Below are 18,269 nucleotides of genomic sequence, written 5' to 3'. Positions count from 1 at the left end.
GAGTAAAAAGCCAAGTACACAAATGATGAAATAGAGGTTAACAGGCACTATTCTTTTAAACTAAATCTAGGCCTTCAATTTCTAGTTCTAAAACCTTGCAACATTTTTAATGCCATCAGAAGACCTACTAGTTATTTCTTGCATAGCCCAGGGAATTACATTGTCAGAAGTTTCCATTTTGTCACATCTCTACACATTTGAAGTCAGCTTTAGAGTCAAGGGGAAGAATTTGTACATTGAATTAATTTTATTTTTTGGCCCTATGCGTTCTCTTGAAAGGGACTCAATTTCTTCCTCTACACTTCAATAGGCACTGATTTAAATAATGAGCCATTTTAAAACTGTTTATATTCAGGGGTGGGAAAAAACTAGTTGCTACGCCCAATACTGCAGCTGCCCTTGCATAAATGTGAGCTCTGATAAGCTGCATTTTTTGTTTTGTTTTGTTAGTTTTGACACAGTAAACAAGGATGTCCCTGTCAGCCCAACTCTTAGCAAGAGCCAGATTCATCTGGTCTTGACTGTGGAAATGCAATGGTAGAAAGTTCTGCATCTTAATTAAATGCATTTCACTAATAAAGTGTTTCCTTAATGAGAGCTGCCCTTTGGTCTCCAAAGCCCATAGCCAAGGGACCCAGTTATTTTTTGGGAAAAACTAGAACTACAAAAGAAAAAAGTCTCTACTTTCATTTCTAAAGATGAGTAAATTTTAACTCTTCTTTGAGAAGATGGTTTTATGTTTTCAAGGCTAATATAAACCAAAGTAAACCAATCAAAGGTTGAGAGAAATATAGCAGCTGGACTCTGCCTCTACAGCAGAAAGTCTGTGGGATGGGGACCTAAAGATACAAAAACACCCACAAATGTAAAAGTAAATTTGTTAAGTGTGTCCCAAAAGTCTTCTCACTATTCCTCCCCCAAATCCTCAGGCCAGCACTGTGCCTAGTACTGTGATCATGGCAGACTCCCTTGCATTGGAAGGGCTTTGCAAGCATCTCCAAAGATGCTATGGAAGCTTTGCATTACTACTTCAGCATGCATGGAAGGGCTGGAGTAATGTGGCAAAGCTCAAAGCAAGTGTCAAGGTTTAAAACAAAGAGCTCTATAAACACATCTCCATAGTCAGGTGGAACAAGCAACAGTGAAGCAGCTCACTGAAGAGCCTCTGAGAAGCCCTGTCAAGTCTCACTCAAATATGGCTTTTATCTGTTTGTGTAAAGCCCTCTTTTTGGTTTGCCTTTAAGTTGAACTGAAGCTTCATAATAAGATCAAATTCTCCATGAGCAGAACTCAGCTCTTCAGAGATGCTGTTCTATTAAACTGTGCATTTTACGCTTATAGATCTTCCTTACAGGGAAAAAGAACAGGAGTGCTTGTGGCACCTTAGAGACTAACAAATGTATTAGAGCATAAGCTTTCGTGGCCACGAAAGCTTATGCTCTAATCAATTTGTTAGTCTCTAAGGTGCCACAAGTATTCCTGTTCTTTTTGCGGATACAGACTAACACGGCTGCTACTCTGAAACCTTACAGGGAAGACCGCTCAGGATAATATTTTATTAAGGCTTATTTTAAACCTGTAGCTTTAATACTTTAACCATTCTTTTAAAGTCAAGATTACACAACAGGCCATTTAACCCAAAAAGTCTAGAAGGAGGCAGGTGATACTTCGATAATGCTCTAGCCCCAATATTCAAACTGATCTACAGAAGTTCAGAAACATGCACTGGACTGGAAAAGAACATGGTCACTGTATTGTATGGGACTGAGGGGGAGATGATTGGCCCACAGAACAGAACCACTAGAGAACCATACCTTTTTTACAAATGAAGCTACAGATTGTCAATGCTCCAGAGAAGCGCACAACTAGTTGAAGTGCTGCCGAGAAAGACTGAGGTACATTTGCAAAGCTGTGTGCAGAAGCTTTCACAATACATGCCCTAGGTACACTAGCCTGGCTCTGGTCCTTGTCTTTCCAAGGAAATTTAGAAAACTATCCAATTTAAATACATACATCTGATCTGCTTCAATGGAAATATTCAAGAGAGTGATACAAGTGGGGCAAGTGAAGACAAATTCTAAAGACCTGTTTCTGAAATGGGCGGTAAGGGACTGCACAGTGTGGTGTTTTGTTTTTTTTAATACATAACTGAAGAACTGAATTTGAACAAAATCTTTAAAAAAAGACACACAAACTTGCATCATTGGTATCTAGTTTTAATTTTGTAAAATGAGTCTGAAAAGATTCCTTTATAATTGGGATTAGTTTCAGGAAAGACCCAACAGCCAAGGAAACTACAAGAGATCTTGCAAAAAGACTCTTACAAAGCTCCACAAAGCACTGATTGTTCACAGTCTTTAGCAAACAGTTCATGTATCAGGTGACTCAATACATTCAGAATAGTGCCTTCAATTCAAAATGCAGACGGTTACACCTTTTGTGCCAGTATCAAATATTTTAGCTTTTACACTATTAGTCCTATCAATGGACCAAGAAGAGATCAACAATTTCAGTTTAATCACAAATTTCCGAATACTGACTGGGAACTGCTTTTCTTATACACCAGTATTTTGCTCTAGATGACATGAGTGTCCAAAAGTTATGGAAGTGTGGTATTCTGTATATGGTGGTGAAAGAAAATGTTGAGATAGAATGTTAGTACATTTTTATTCCCCATTCAGTTCTTTTTGGAGGTAAGTGAGATTTGAGGGTCCAAAAATATCTTTCCAAATCCTTCATATAACTAGAAACATATCTACAGCAATTTTACTTCTAGTAGTTAGCTGTCTGGATGACAATTAGGAGATACTTTTTTAATATTGCCAAATTAAAAAAAACATACAATACACATATTAAAAGCAAGCAAATGTTTTAGAACAACTTTATGAAAGGCTTTTTATTTTCAAGGTGTATTTACATATTCCATGAAGTGCCATCACCTCCAGCAGTGTACAGTTCAACTCCTTCACAGCTGGAAGATTTTTAAATCAATCGCCACACCATTTTGTAAGCTCAATACAACCAGAAGTTGATTGGAGGGTGGAGGAGGGAGATGGAAGAGATTAAGTAGAAGAAATAAGTTCTGATCTCAAGTACGTGGTCAGGAAGATATACAGCTAATATGGGATGTTTGGCCAACTAAGGGTTTCAAAATCCCCACAGACACAGAGGTATTGAGTAGTTTAAGAGACCCCTTCAAAATTCATTTTGCCAAAAACATTAAGTTTTTTTTATTTGGTATATGGGAAAGGTCTGACTTGAACAAGACCTTGCTCTCTCACTCCATAGAGTTCTATTATTGGGTAAGCTATGCAGTGAATACATAAATTAGAGCTGGGTAAACTAGTCTGGGTAAAGAACTAACTCCCAAGAACCAGACCTTTTTGAAGGACTGGAAGTGTTTGATTAGACTATCAAGTATAATATAATATATGGAGATATAACTCTCATAGAACTGGAAGGGACCTTGAAAGGTCATTGAGTCCAGCCCCCTGCCTTCACTAGCAGGACCAAGTACTGATTTTGCCCCAGATCCTTAAGTGGCCCCCTCAAGGATTGAACTCACAACCCTGGTTTAGCAGGCCAATGCTCAAATCACTGAGCTATCCCTCCCCATCCTCCCTCCTGCACTTGGTCATCCCCAAAACCCAACTCTTTTGTCTTGACAATCCCAGCATAGTGCTGCTTTTTCCTACCATCCCTATGGCCTCACCTATCAAGCCCCCACTTACTCTTTAGATGCACATCACATGGACCCTTCACCTCTTGCAGGCTCAAGATTGGGGGGCGGGGGGGGAGGAGAATATTTGAATATTTCTAATATTGGATCAATTAATCATTTTCAGCTGATTGAACAGCAGGTTCGCTAATCCTGCTGCTGAAGTAACCCAAAACTAGGAGCTCAGAGTACTCCCCCACACCTTTCAAACACTCCTCACTTGCAGGAATACTCCACATTTAGAAATGCTCTTCTGTTTTTCCTCCTCGTGACCATATTTGCCAAATAGCCATTCCAACGGTGGCAACTGCAAATTGCTCCCACCAACTAGCAACAAGAAGTTGGATCCTCAGCAAGATATACAAAGGTGGCAGGGAGAGTGAAGAAAAGATGTGGGAAGAAACCGAGGGAAGCAGTTAGGCAAGAGGAGACTGAAATGGACAGTCCATAAATTAAATAAAGGGGGTTGGTGGGTGCTTCATTTTGTGTGTTTCAATGTTACAAAATGTTAAAAGGAGATGGGTTGGTCTTGGAAATCACCAAAAAATGTGTTATGTAATTTATGGAGAGTCCCAAAGTCATGGCGAAGGCACAACCCAAATCCCATATTTGAGTTAACTGTATTTGATTACATGAATAAGTTAATGCTGGGATACGAATGAGACTCCTTCCAGCAGAGGCTAATAGTATCATAGCAACAGGAACATGAGACAATATTGGCTTGCTACTAATAAATATTTTAGCGTTGTTTCTTTCGGTTTTGCTCTAGAATAGGAGACTCACCCTATTTCCCCATTTAAAACCTGAAGATTAGAAGCTTCAGTGACTGAAGTCTTCTCTTCAGAGTCCAGAGAACGAAAGCTAGCTTAATTATGTATTTTACTATTTTAGCAGATATCATAAGCTAGAGTTGAAACATTGCTTTTTAAAACTTTAAAGTTTTTCTGTGGAGTTAATAATGAAGTTAAGGATTATTAAAAATAATAAAAAAACCTATAATTACCCAACTCTCAACCTTTAGAACCATTATTTACAGAGGCAGAACAAATAGAATCATTACTAGAGGAAAAATTACAAGACTCTCAGATAACATTATTACTTTTGCTAAGATGAAGACCCACCCAAGTGCAAGTTTCCTTAAACCCCAGGAAAGTTTTTAGATGCTGTTCCCCAAAGTAGTAGTTTTTTGTGGCATTTCAATTCCTTATGTATAAGGTTACCTGGGAGATATGGTTGATGGAGGACTCCATTCTCCGCAGCTGGGATGCTTGAATGTCCAGCAGTTGGAGTACATTGTTGGCCAGTGCATTGATCTGATAAGCAACACTAGCAAGAGACTGGGTTGTGTATGCTTTGGTCTCTTCTAATGCTTTCCTTTTATCGGGAGCCTGAAAAACAACAAACAAGATGTCATTTTTGTAAGGCCAGAAGAGAGGAGTACAAAACATTACTTTTAGAATTTCATTCACCCAAAAGGCCTGATTGAGTAACTGCTCTGACTGCACAAACAAATCTACATCAAGCAAGAACTTACATGAAGAGAAAAAAAAAACCACTAAGGCTCTAAAAACATATGATGGTTTTGTTTAAGTAAAAATGTTCTATGCTAAGAAACGATTCTCTAAGTTGAGACATGACTACTATCAATTCTCTGGAGCAGGGCTTTTGTAACCCGCCTATCTTTCGCTTCCAGAGAGAAGCTTCCAATTCCTCTGACAAGTGAAATCCAGCTTCTCTTCACAGTACCCAAGCCAATTAAAAAAGGGAAAAGCATTTTCCCACAATTGGGTGTCCCCCAGTGCACAAATTTTTACTATGAAGCCAACTCTACAGCTGTGTTGGCTGCTTATTCCACAGTGGGGGAGGAGAGAACGCCGAGTGTCAGGAGGACATGCATACATAAGGCTCCTGCATCCAAGAGCCTTTGTGAAATTATTCCTGCTCCAATGAGGATTTGATAAACCTTCCTTCAGCTGGGGAAGCAGTCCCAAACTAAGGAAAGAGTCATACATATGTGGAGGGGGTAGAGGGTCTAAAACAGATGGGCAAACTATGCCTGTGGGCCACATACAGCACATGAGACGTCGTGATCTGGCCCTTGAGTTCTCGCTGGGGAGCAGGGTCTGGGGCTTGCCTTGCTCTTGTGCTCCAGCCAGGAAGTGGGGTCGGGGGCTTGCCCCACTCCACATGGCTCCCAGAAGCAGAAGCATATCCCCCTTCTGGCTCCTACATGAACTGCAGCCAATGGGAGCTGCAGGGGCAGTGCCTGTGGACAGGACAGTGTGCAGAGCCACCTGGCTGTGCCTCCCAGGTGGGGAGGGACCATGCCACTGCTTGAGGTAAGCACCAACCGGAGCCTGCACCCCTAACCTCCTCCCATGCCCAACCCCAGCCCTTATCTCCCTCCTGCCCTCTGAACCCCTTGGTCTCAGCCCAGAGCATGCTCCTGCACCCCAAACTCCTTATTCCCAGCCCCACTCCAGAGCCTGCAACCCCAGCCGGAGCCCTCACCTCCTCCTGCATCCCAACCCCAATTTTGTGAGCATTCATGGTCCGCCATACAATCACCATACCCAGATGTGGCCCTCGGGCCCAAAAATAAAAAAAAAAAAGTTCGCCCACCCCTGGTCCAAAACAATAAAAGATCTCCCTCAGACTTCTCCCTGCAAGGAAACAAGAAGTGTCAAGTATCCCAGTGGCTACTGCAGTTACACTTTTGCTGCTTCTCCCTCCCTCCCCATGACAATCTTCACCGGTTACCTGTGGTAACTGCCTCCTCCACCACCACCCACCTTAACGCTCACTTCCCAAACTAAACATTGGGGCGTGAAGGGAGAAGAGAGACAACACAAGCACAATGATGCACTTACAGTGACATTTGCCTTTTCAAGTGTGTTGTATACAAGCAATATGGGAAGCAGAGCTGTGAATTTTCCCTACACCACACCTCAATAGGGTGAGGTTCAAAGCCAAACTGAGATTAGTCCCCTAATCCCCCTTCAGAGCAGCAATTCATGCCTACCTGGTCCCTCCCAAAAGGAGGAATTATTTTCTACTGACAAAGTGAAATGTGCAGGGAAGGAATGAAGTCTCATCAGAAGGATGACCTACTGCAAATGCAAGTTTCTTTGTATTTTATTGATTTATAGAGCACCGAATCACAACAGCTACACTCGCTTTTGGGGAAAGGTTTCTATTCTAAACCCTTCCTTTCAATTCTGGATTTCTTCTCTTCTCTCCTCCCGCTGCCCCCCCCTTTTTTTTGTTTGTTTGTTATTCTTTAAAGAAGTTGAAAATAAAGGAGAAAATAAAGGAGAAAAGAAATAGTTTTTCTACTATTCCTTGCAATAGTAAGTTTAAATTAAGCATAGCAAAAATCAGGGAATCTGAGTTCAGTTTGTTCTCCACCTCAGCCCTGCATTTCCTGACTTCGGCTTGCTTAAGTATCATTCTTAAAATCTTGCATCATTAACTCTTTTGCCTCCACATTTTTGTTTAATATTCAGGAGTGATGATACTATTAAGGATGGTGTCAGAGAAGTCAACCCTTTTTTACATTAAATACTTATTTATATTAAAATTAATTTCTAGCAATGGTTTAATAGAAAGCATTAGCAGTGACTGGGGGCATGCCATCCTCCATGAAAGGGATGTGGTGGGGAATTAAAGACAGACTCTGAAGTAGAGGACACTCTGCAACAAAGCAGCAAAAAGAATGAAGTCTAATCTAATCAAAACGGTTAATAGTAAAGGGTAGACCACCATCATCGTCCATAGCATGTTTTGACAGAAGCCAAGAAATTTTCAAAATTCCACCAAGAGTCTTAACTAAAACAAACAATGCTATTGGTCAGCCATCAGGGATACTGAATGTTTTCTATGTTTGAACCAGAGTTGCTATCACTGGTTCAACCACTGGTGATAGCAAGATTGGCAATATAGACAGGTTACCATTATTTTAAACCACTGTGCTATCTATACATGCTGTCAGCAGGATTAAACACAGTAGTTAAAAAGCCAACAGGTTCCTAACACTTCTGCCAATGGTGGAGTGGCAGCCACAGTGATAAATTTCAAGCGACAGGTTTAATGTAGTAGAAACAGCCAGGATGAATCCAGTCAGCACAACTCGCACCTCAACGATTCCAAGTATGGCCTCCTCTGGCAGTCCTTACCGAAACATGACACTTATTGAGGAGTTGTGTGTGACTATGGACTGGAGAATCAGGCAATAAGAACATGCTACAAAGCCAACACTTGCAGTAACTAGATGAGAGATTGAGTGCTGTCAAATGGTGGGGGGGAGGGAGGAGAAAACGAAAACCTTTTATTTCTCTGGCAATTTCAGCAAGCAACTGGAGTCATTTGACAAAATGTCTGATCCCCACCTTTCAGTTATTTGACTCAGACATTTTAGTCATTTGAACAAAAAAATTGTTCATCATCATGATTATATAAAACAGCCTTTCTGAGGAAAATATATAGCACCAAGGGTCAGTTACCCCAACAGAATTTGGTTAGTACAATTCTCAAAAGCGTCACTAGTAAAACAAACAGGGAAATTTCTCTTTGCTCTTTCTGTAATTGTTTGGGTTAAAGCTAACGTGACATTTAGGCTTGTGCATTACACAACTGGGAGCTAGTGGTATAAGTCTCCTAATACAGATTCAAAAAAACAGATATGCCTGCCACCTTTTTTAGGGTTTTTGAGGCAAGGAGGATCAGATTTGTTTTCCGTTACAAAAGACTTATTATAATGGAGTTAAACAACATAGCTTTTTTGTAGCTTTGTCATGGCACCAAGATTGATAGTACTTGGTACTTACAGCATTTTTCAGAGGATTTCCACCTATATTCATGCCTTGTAACTCCCCTATGTGGTAGGAAGTATTCTACCAATTGTACAGGGGGTGACATGGATGCACAGGCCAACTTGTCCAAGTTCACACACTGAAATCAGAGCAGGAACAGAGCTCTGGTCTTCTAGAACCATTACTCTATTCGTCCTCTCCTTGAGCGGATGCTCTAATACCAGGCAGTGGTGTTTTCAATGTCAAAAGTCTCACTTTCCTTTAAAAGGAGTGCAATACATGTGCATTTCCCCCCACACAACAGAACAGTTTTTGAAATAAGAGCCAGATCCTGGTTCCATTAAGTTCTACAGGAAAATTCCCACTGATTTCAATAGAATCAAGATTTGATCCAATGGCCTCCTGTAAACCATTAGGTAGGAACAATTGCTCAGATGATTTTTCAACCCCTTGAACCAGGTTCAGGCAGATTTGGCAAACATACCAAAGATATTTATAGCTTCAGTAGGGGTTCACTGCAAGTCATCAAGAATGATTTTTAAGACATTATGAATGTATTACTACTAAATATCGAGAAAACAGGTGAGAAGAAGGGAGTCACTTCTTTGTGGTCTATATTAAATTTCAAACAGACCAATGCTTCCCCAGTTGTATTAGAGCTGATGGGGGGGGGGGGGGAAGGGGGAAGAGGAGGAGAACTGAAAAGTTGAAGCTTTTCATTGAATTGTCTAATTCCAGAAATAAATAAACAAAACAAACCACACACCCCAACACAAAAACCAACCCCCACTAACATTTTCAGTAAAAGTTTCCCCAAAAAAGCATCCCATTTTAAAAGTGGCTTTGACCTGTACATCTGCTGTAACCTTAACAGCTGCCTAACTAAAGTGGAATGCCAACTTGGCTTTTTGCTTCTGCAGAAATTGGGTATGAAGCTTCAAGAAGTTGTGAAAAAAATATATTTAAGCCAGTGTGCAGCTTAGATTTCCTACCACTTCATGGACTGGTTTTTGGCAAGACTGCAAAGTTCCCTGAATCACTTTCAGATTTGCAGTGATCTTACTACATTATGATGATTTCACAATGAACTCCACCTAAATCACTGCCAGAGTAGGAGATGGAGCATATTCAGTGATTCCTTATTATCTGGCTGAGTTGGGGAATCTGTCCATTATTCACTCTCTTTTATGCACACACAGCTGAGAGAACAAACGATTCTTCTATGGATTACCATCTATATACAGACATCTTTCCATAGGAATGTCTCTGCAGTATTCTAACCATCTCCTCTCCCAACTTTCGCCATTTCATCTGATTCTCACCATCTTCCTAGCTACTCCAGCTCACAACCTTGAGACAATTTTAGGCATGCATTCTTTACACAGCCAACCTTTCTCCCAATCCTGCCAGGTGACCCTCTACAGCATCTCAGAAATACATTCATTCACTTTTACTGCAAAAACACTCTAGTGCATGCTGTGACTAGTTGGACACCCCTTCTGGGATGCCACTTGATGTATTGGGATTTCACTGAGCCTCTCCTACTCAACCAGCCTGGGTTCCCTCTCCCTGCTTTGCTGAACTAGGCTCTCTGGCTTCTTGCAGCACGTACACGCAAACACACCTGCTGCAGCCACAGACTGAAGTCAGCTCTGTGTGAGAGGACTCCCTCAGTACTCAGGTGCACACCCCTTTTGGAAGATAAACCCAAAATAATACTATTTTCTATACAGTGCAAGCTCATAAAAATCCACCCTCTTCCTCAATGTGAAGAGAGATGTGCACGACTTCCATGCCCCCCATAGAAGTTACATAAACTGGGCTTAATAAACAAATTTTAACAATCAAAGGCAGATTTTAAGTGGTTCAAGGGACAGCAGACAAAACAAAGCAGATTACTAAGCAAATGAAACCAAGAACGCAAACTAAGCTTGACACACTAGGTAAGTAGGATACAAATTAGCAAATTCTCACCCTGAGGGATAAACAGGCTGGCAGATTCTTAAGGCACAAGTTGCCTTGGCTTTCCCAGATTTTCATATACAGGCTAAAGATCTTAGCCTGGGACCATCACTTCTCTCAGTTCAGTCTTTGTTCCTCAGGTGTTTTGGGGTGTGTTGTTGTGGGAAGAGTCAAGCAACCTCATGTCATTGTCCCTCTTTTATATCTTCCCCCCCACTTGCTATGAACTGGGTCAAACAGTTCCCATTGTATAACGCTATCTGAGAGGTGTCTATTGCACCCAGTTCCTGCTTGTGTGCATTTCTTCAATAAGCCACTAACATTGTTTGGTCTCATCCTACATAGCATATTTAAAATACAGAGACATGGTCAATAATCACAGCTTCAGATACAAAAATAATACATGCATAAAAATTGGATAAACGCATTCAGTAAATTATAAACTTTCCAATGATATCTTAAGATCTATCTTGCATAAAGTACATCTCCGTTATGTCACATCCATATCATAGCCATATTTCCATGAAGAATATGGGGTGTAACATCACACATGCCTTCACTATCTTCTCAAGACCCAGTCTCTCACTTCTCCGCATTTCAGTTCATTCAAAATGCTACCAGTTTCCTTATGAACAAAAAACTTAGAGGCTGCTGTCACATCATCTCTCTACCATAAATAAGGAATGACTAAATAGAGGCACTACTTGCAGCAAGAGGAAGCACTCCCCCAAGAACAGTTGATTTAATTTGGCTGAAGTCAGCAGCTCAGCAGGATTCAATAAGCGTGGCAGCATTGGAAAGGAATAGTTGGCTCATATCAGATAGTTTAAAGACAGTGGGGATTTTGCTTCCCATCCAGCAATGTGTACTCTTTCGTATTTTTCATCTTTATCCATTGGAGTGTATGCAACCTCAATTAAAGAAGAAGGGGGGGGGGGAAGAGAAAGAAAGAACAGGACAACTGCTTATGGCAAGGTTACATTAGTTGACCAATCACTAAGTTATACAGAGACATTAATCATTCAGTGCCCAGTAACTTGTCAGTTGTTTAGTGTTCTAGTCAAGAGCCTAAACCCTCTTTACACTCTGATTTATAGGAATGCTGTACGATGTATATGAGTTTTATATGGTTTTGCTGTAAAGTTAATACAATGTGCCAAATTTGTATTTGCTGAAAGAAAATGCAAGGGTATTTTTTTAGCTTTGTGGATAGCTTTATAAAACTACCTGCTTTGCATCAACCAGTTAAAGGCAAAGTCACATGTAAACTGACTAAAGTAATCGGTCTTCATCACACAGTACTACTTAGCTGCAACCTCTAGTCTAACAGGAACAAAGAATGGTCAATATACCAGATTTTATGTAATTTCACTCACTTTTATTCACTTCCCTCTATCACTTAGCCTTTTTGGAAAGTTACAGAATACAATTTATACTTCCTAATAAATGAAATGATCAGATCAATGCTTCAGAGTCTTCCGCCCCTTTTCTGACTCATCTGTTCACTCTAGATTATGGACCAAAATTCTGGTCCCACTGATGTCACAAGGGATTTTGCCAGCGAATTCAAGAGGGCTGAGATTTGGGCCTAAGCTTTGACAGCAAGGGCCTCCTTCAGGAAAGCCAGTTTAGTATGGCATAAGTTGGTGGCCTGACAGGACCAAAAAGCAAGTCCCAACCTAGCTCCAATAGGTCGGTCATAGCTGGACTTTGACAGCCTCACCCGCCTTCTCTGGTCCCATAGATCCTGGTCCCACACACAAATAGCAGCAATGATACGATACAAGGACAAGAGAGAGAGAGAAAGAAAGAAGAAAGAAGAAAGAAAGAAAGAAAGAAAGAAAGCAGGAGGAAGAGAAGGGAACACTGAACTGGTGCTAGCACCTGTTAATATGGTAGCCGGTGTTAACTAAGATATTTTGTTTCAGAGTAGCAGCCGTGTTAGTCTGTATCCGCAAAAAGAAGAACAGGAGTACTTGTGGCACCTTAGAGACTAACAAATTTATTAGAGCATAAGCTTTCGTGGACTACAGCCCACTTCTTCGGATGCATAAGATATTTTGAAAGACTCACTAAAAATTAAACCTGGGGGGGGGGGGGAAAGAGAGGCTCACTTGTAGTTTACATTCCCATTTCTATTGGAATGGGATACACTTGCAATGTCAGTAGAATGGGAAAGGAGGTATATCTGGGCAATTGGCTTGGAGATTCCTACCCATCAATACTGAACCCTGACATCTACAAGGTGGCAATCCCACATGGCACAGAAAACAAATAGCTTCCCCACCCAGGAAATGAAAACACTGGCTCATTATGCAGCCCCAATAGCACTAAATTTTTTATGATATAGCACTCTCACATGTCTCCATGATGAGCTTGAAAGTCTCAATCAAATCGCTTCTTCATCTCCCAGATCAGGCTTTTAAGAACTTGGAAGGCTGAACTACAATTTTAAGAATTTATTCTTTGATTCTGATGATTGTTGGCAACAGGCCTTGGCATTTCTGAGCTCTCCTCAGCTTATGTTCAGCTTGGTCTAAGCATTCTGAGTCTGAGCTGTAGTAATGTGTCTCGGAGGTTTAGTTATCCCACTCACGCTAGATAATGTTTACCTACTATGAGCCAAAAGTCTAATTTGCACTGAGTATTAAGAATGATAAATCCAGAAGTCCTTTTAAATAAGTATTGAGATGCTACCTATTGAATTAAATATGTGGCCAGTGGATATCAGCTTGTTTTTATTCATAAAGCTCTTTAAAACACTTTGCATACAGGTTGCTCTGTGGGTGATCATGTTCTGCTGTTGCTGCCAGTAAGTTATATTTTAGTATCACTTCAATCCACAAAAAAATGGAAAAAAGGGGGAAGAAAGCCAGGTCAGCCATTGCAAGGGTAGTAGTCACGAGTCTCTATGCACCAAAGGAAGCTTCCAGCAGCTATTTAACTGGAAGCTGCTCAAAAGGGATTTGAACAGCATAATAAAAAAGTGCTTCCCAACAGAATAGGGTATTCCTCCCCTTCATATTGCATCCTTTAAGTCTGTATGCAAGTCCTAAAAGCAGAGTAAGGGGCAAAACAATTATCCACAGAACTGGATAAGACTAGTTTTCATTTACAAATAGGGATTGTTTACAATTGTAGTGATATTATACAGAGGAGGTGGGAACAAGGAGACAGGAGAAACTAATATGTTAAATACTTTCCAGGAGAAGTCTACTAATGTGCTCATATAGGAATTACATTTGAGAAATTCTGCTGGTTTCCACATGCACTGCATCTCAGACCTGGGCCAAAATATGGGTTGGTTTTTTTTTTTTTTTTTTTTTTTTTTTAAAAAGAGACCTCCAGGTCAGATTGTTAAATCCACATTCAGGCACCTAAGTATAAGACCTAATCCATCAATAGTCTTGAGCATACAGCTGCTACCAAGTGCTCAGCGCTTTTGAATAATCAGGAGACACATTTAGGTACCTAAAAATGGCTTTAGGAACCCAACCTTACGCATCCACTTTCTCCTTTTTTGTATAAAATGCTATTATACTAAAATGTCCCATCAAGCATAGTGTAGACAAGACTCCAGATGGCCACCAGTATCATATAGCCATTATTTAGCTAGACCTCCTTTAAAACAAGGTTAGGTCACATGGTAGTGAAATTCTGATGACTGCCTGGTGCAGCCTTTACTAGCTCTTCTCCCATTACTACCATCAGTGCATCTGAGTCAGAGGTAGAAATGGTTGGAAGTCTGTTGTGTTTGTTTGTGGGGGGGAGAAGGGGAGAGGAAAGATCCTAGTGTAGGCACAGCAAACCAGCTTCTCTATACTAAAAAGATAAACACTTGCATTCCAAAGCACATAAATTTCAAGTCACAATTAAAGAGATCTGTCCAACTAGAAAGACTTAACATAAACTTGTACAAATTCAGCAGTGTCATTTAGAGTTCTGCATTAGAATAATAAAATACTTGAACTTTTCTACTATAAATAAAGTGATCTCTCCTCTGAGGACAACTTGTCATTTTGCTGTACTTTCTGCCCATCCCAAGGGGTAAGCGAGAGAATAGGGATTTTGAAAGCTGCAGACACTAATTAACTGACTAATTGTTAAGTAAGCTATTAATATACCATAAGTATGTTGTTAACTACACTTGTGTAATATCTGTTTCTTATCCAGTGTCCCCTCTCCAGGGGATTAATATCCTGCCCTTGCATGGGAGGCAGGGAAAAGGGGGAAGAGAATGGACTTGATCTAATACAGTGGTCACCAACTGGTTGATCACCATGGACTGGTCAATCCTAGAGGATCTCCCAGTCGATCACGATCTGTGGCGGTGTAGTGTGGCTGCTGCTAAGGCAGACTCCCTGCCTACCTCAGCCCCACACTGCTCCCAGAAGCAGCCAGCACATCCCCACAGCTGGTGATCTCCCTCCGTGCACTTCTCCTAACTGCAAGCACGGCCGCCCCTGCAGCTCTGCATTGGCCCCTTCCGGGAGCGATGTGGGGCCAGGGTAGGCAGGGAGTCTGCCTTAGCTCACTGTGCCCACCGGGAGCCGCTGGAGGTAAGTGCTGCCCAGCGGGAGACCATACCCCAACCCCCATCCCTGACCCCCCTCCCAGAGCCAGCACCCCAAATCCTGACCCCCATCCCAGAGCCAGCACCCCAAACCCCCTCCTGCACCCAGAGGTTTGGGGTGCAGGAGGGGGCTCTGGGCTGGGGCAGACTCCCTCCTGCTGCTTCAATACTGCAGATAAAATTTCTTTAAGATAAAGGTGTGTTACTCAGATCTACACTACACAAAAGAAACTGATGCAACCTGAGTCTCCTCCCTCCATGTAAATACCTTGCATACCACAGCTAATGTTGACTCAGTGCAGACTAAGTTTCCCCCAGTGTTGTGTACCACAAAGCACTGGAAGGCTCAGACTGTCACAGTCACATTGGAACCAAGATGAAAGATGCCAGCACATTTTTCTTCAGAAAGAAAATGTTAGCATTTGGTCAGTCATTTCCCTCAAAAAAAGGGAGGTGGGGGGAAGAACACCTCCTAAAAATATAAAAATCCCAAAAGAACAGTAACACTATTTATTATTTGTAAATATTAAGAGCTCCAGTCATGGATCAGAACCCTGTTGTGCTTGGTGCTGTACAAAGACAGAACCAAAAGAAAAAAAAAACCCACAGTCCCTGCTGTGAAGAGTTTACAATTATAAGACTAGATGACAGATGGATAGACGGACCAAAGGGAGATCACCACAAGGAAACAGCAAGATACTACTGGTTAGCATAACAGGCACACCAGCAGCCTGAAGTATTTGTACGCATACCAGCAAAGAAAAGCAGAGTTTTAAGGAGGGTTTTCAAGGAGGATAATGAGTTAGTTTTGTGGATGTTTATGGGGAGCTTCTCCCAGGCACAAGGAGAAGTTTAAACAAGTATGCAAGAGAGCCTGGCATCAGGAACAGAGGGAGTTGACCTTCAATACTGAAGGAGAGATAAGGCCACCCTATTTCCCCAAAATAAAAACAGGCTGACTGCCCGAGCCCCACCGTGCAGCCCAGCGCCTTGAGTCGCCAATCCCCCCAACAAGCATTCTTCTGCACCCCCTTAGGAGGGCACACCCCACTTTTTTTTTTTTTTTTTTTAGTAAAACTGGGCATTTGATCATCAGTTGGCCAGAGCAAACGGGACAAATGCCCAGTTTTGCGCGCACACACAAAAAAGTCAGGATGTCTGGGAGAGGGATTGAAAAGGGGACTCCCAGCCAAAATGGAATGTATGGTCACCCTAATGAGAGATGATAGGTAGGGCATAGATCATGAAGGGCCTTGAAAGTGAAGACAAGTAACTTATCAAACGTAAGATAAAGAGGGAGCCAGTGAAGGGATGCAAAGAGGGGTTATACAGTCCAAGCAACAGTCTAGAACAGGGGTAGGCAACCTATTACGAATGCAGCATGTAAGCGGATTTTCAGTGGCACTCACACTGCTGGGGTCCTGGCCACCGGTCCAGAGGGTTCTGCATTTTAATTTAATTTTAAATGAAGCTTCTTAAACATTTTTAAAACCTTATTTACTTTACATTCAACAATAATTTAGTTATATATTATAGACTTATAGAAAAACCTTCTAAAAACGTTAAAAATGTATTACTGGCACGCGAAACCTTAAATTAGAGTGAATAAATGAAGACTTGGCACACCATTTCTGAAAGGTTGCCGACCCCTGGTCTAGAAGAATGATCTTTGCAGCAACATTCTGAATAGATACAAGTGGGGCAAGATGGCATTTGTCAGGTACAGAGAGAAGAACATTATAGTAATCAAGATGTGAGACGACAAGAGCCTGGATCACAGTTTAAGATATATGGTGTTTCCTATCCATCCAGATAGCTGAGAGATGTTATGGAGAACAAAATCAGCAAGTCTTGGATGTGAGGACCTAGAGAGGTCCAAGTTGAAGAGAACACCTAGGTTATGGGCCGGAGTGACAGGTAGAATAGTGGTGTTGTCCACAATGATCAGGAAAAAAGATAGTAGGGAGGGCAGGAATTAAGAGCTCTGTTTTAGCCATGTTGAGCTTGAGCTGATTGTTAGACATATTTAAGGAGAGGTCAAAGATGGGCTGAAGGAGTTTAGACAGAAGGAGACATGTCTAGAGTAAAGATAGATGTTTGAATCATTTGCAGAGAGACTGTAGTTGAAGTTGTGTTTGCAGGTTAAATTGCTCAGACATAAGAGGTAGAGAGAGAGAGAGAGAAGGGGACCAAGGACAGAGCCTTGGAGGATCCGCTGAAGGACATGTTGAAGAAGTGATTGGAGAGGCAGTAGGACAACTGAGAGGAGACAGTCACAGAAGGCAAGGGAGGACAAGATTTCAAGAAGAGCATGGTTGACTGTCAAAGGCAGCTTATAGATCAAGGAGGATAAGGTTGGAGCATCAGTTCAGAGATTTGGCTAGGACAAGGTCATTAGAGACTTTAGCAAAAGTTGTTTCAGTTGAATGCAAGGGGTGGAAGCCAGACTGGAGGGTCTAGGATGAAACTGAACTCCAGAAAGGGATTTGTTTCACTTTGTTTCCAGCTTTGATCAAGGTACAAAACAGACTCAGACTTTAAGGTCAGAAGGGACCATCACGTTCATCTAGATCAGTGGTTCCCAAACTTGTTCTGCCGCTTGTGCAGGGAAAGCCTCTGGCAGTCCGGGCCAGTTTGTTTACCTACCGCGTCCGCAGGTTCGGCCGATCGCGGCTCCCGGTGGCTGCAGTTCGCTGCTCCAGGCCAATGGGGGCTGCTGGAAGTGGCACAGGCCAAGGGATGTAATGGCTGCCGCTTCCAGCAGCTCCCATTGGCCTGGAGCAGCAAACCGCAGCCACCGGGAGCCACAATCGGCCGAACCTGCGGACGCGGTAGGTAAACAAACTGGCCCGGCCCGCCAGGGGCTTTCCCTGCACAAGCAGCGGAACAAGTTTGGGAACCACTGATCTAGATTGACCTCCTGCAAATCGCAGGCCACAGAACCTCACCCACCCACTCCTGTAACAGACCCCTAACCTCTGGCTGAGTTATTGAAGTCCTTAAATCATGGTTTAAAGACTTAAGGTTACAGAGAATACACCATTTACACTAGTTTAAACCTGCAAGTGACCTGTGCCCCATGCTGCAGAGGAAGGCAAAAAACCCAGGGTCTCTGCCAATCTGACTCGGGGGGGGGGACGGACTCCTTTGTGACCCCAAATAAGGCAGTTAGACCCTGGGCATATAGACAAGACCCACCACCCAG

The 18,269-nt window shown here is 42.0% G+C and overlaps 1 protein-coding gene across 13 annotated transcripts in view; it reads right to left on the bottom strand.

Moving 5' to 3' along the window:
* Positions 1-18,269, bottom strand: part of ABI1 (abl interactor 1) — a 104,177-nt gene that overhangs the window by 65,290 nt on the left and 20,618 nt on the right. For all 13 annotated transcript variants that reach the window (XM_005290907.5, XM_005290909.5, XM_005290903.5 and 10 more), the window contains exon 2: positions 4,939-5,106. In XM_005290907.5, the coding sequence (XP_005290964.1) occupies positions 4,939-5,106 (168 nt within the window). The remainder of the gene's footprint in view (positions 1-4,938; positions 5,107-18,269) is intronic.

Source organism: Chrysemys picta, chromosome 2, assembly GCF_011386835.1.
Source record: "Chrysemys picta bellii isolate R12L10 chromosome 2, ASM1138683v2, whole genome shotgun sequence".
In the NCBI taxonomy this organism is placed as follows: Eukaryota; Metazoa; Chordata; order Testudines; family Emydidae; genus Chrysemys; species Chrysemys picta.
The sequence above is the reverse complement of the archived record's forward strand: the minus strand, read 5'-3'. Positions and strand labels throughout refer to the sequence as shown.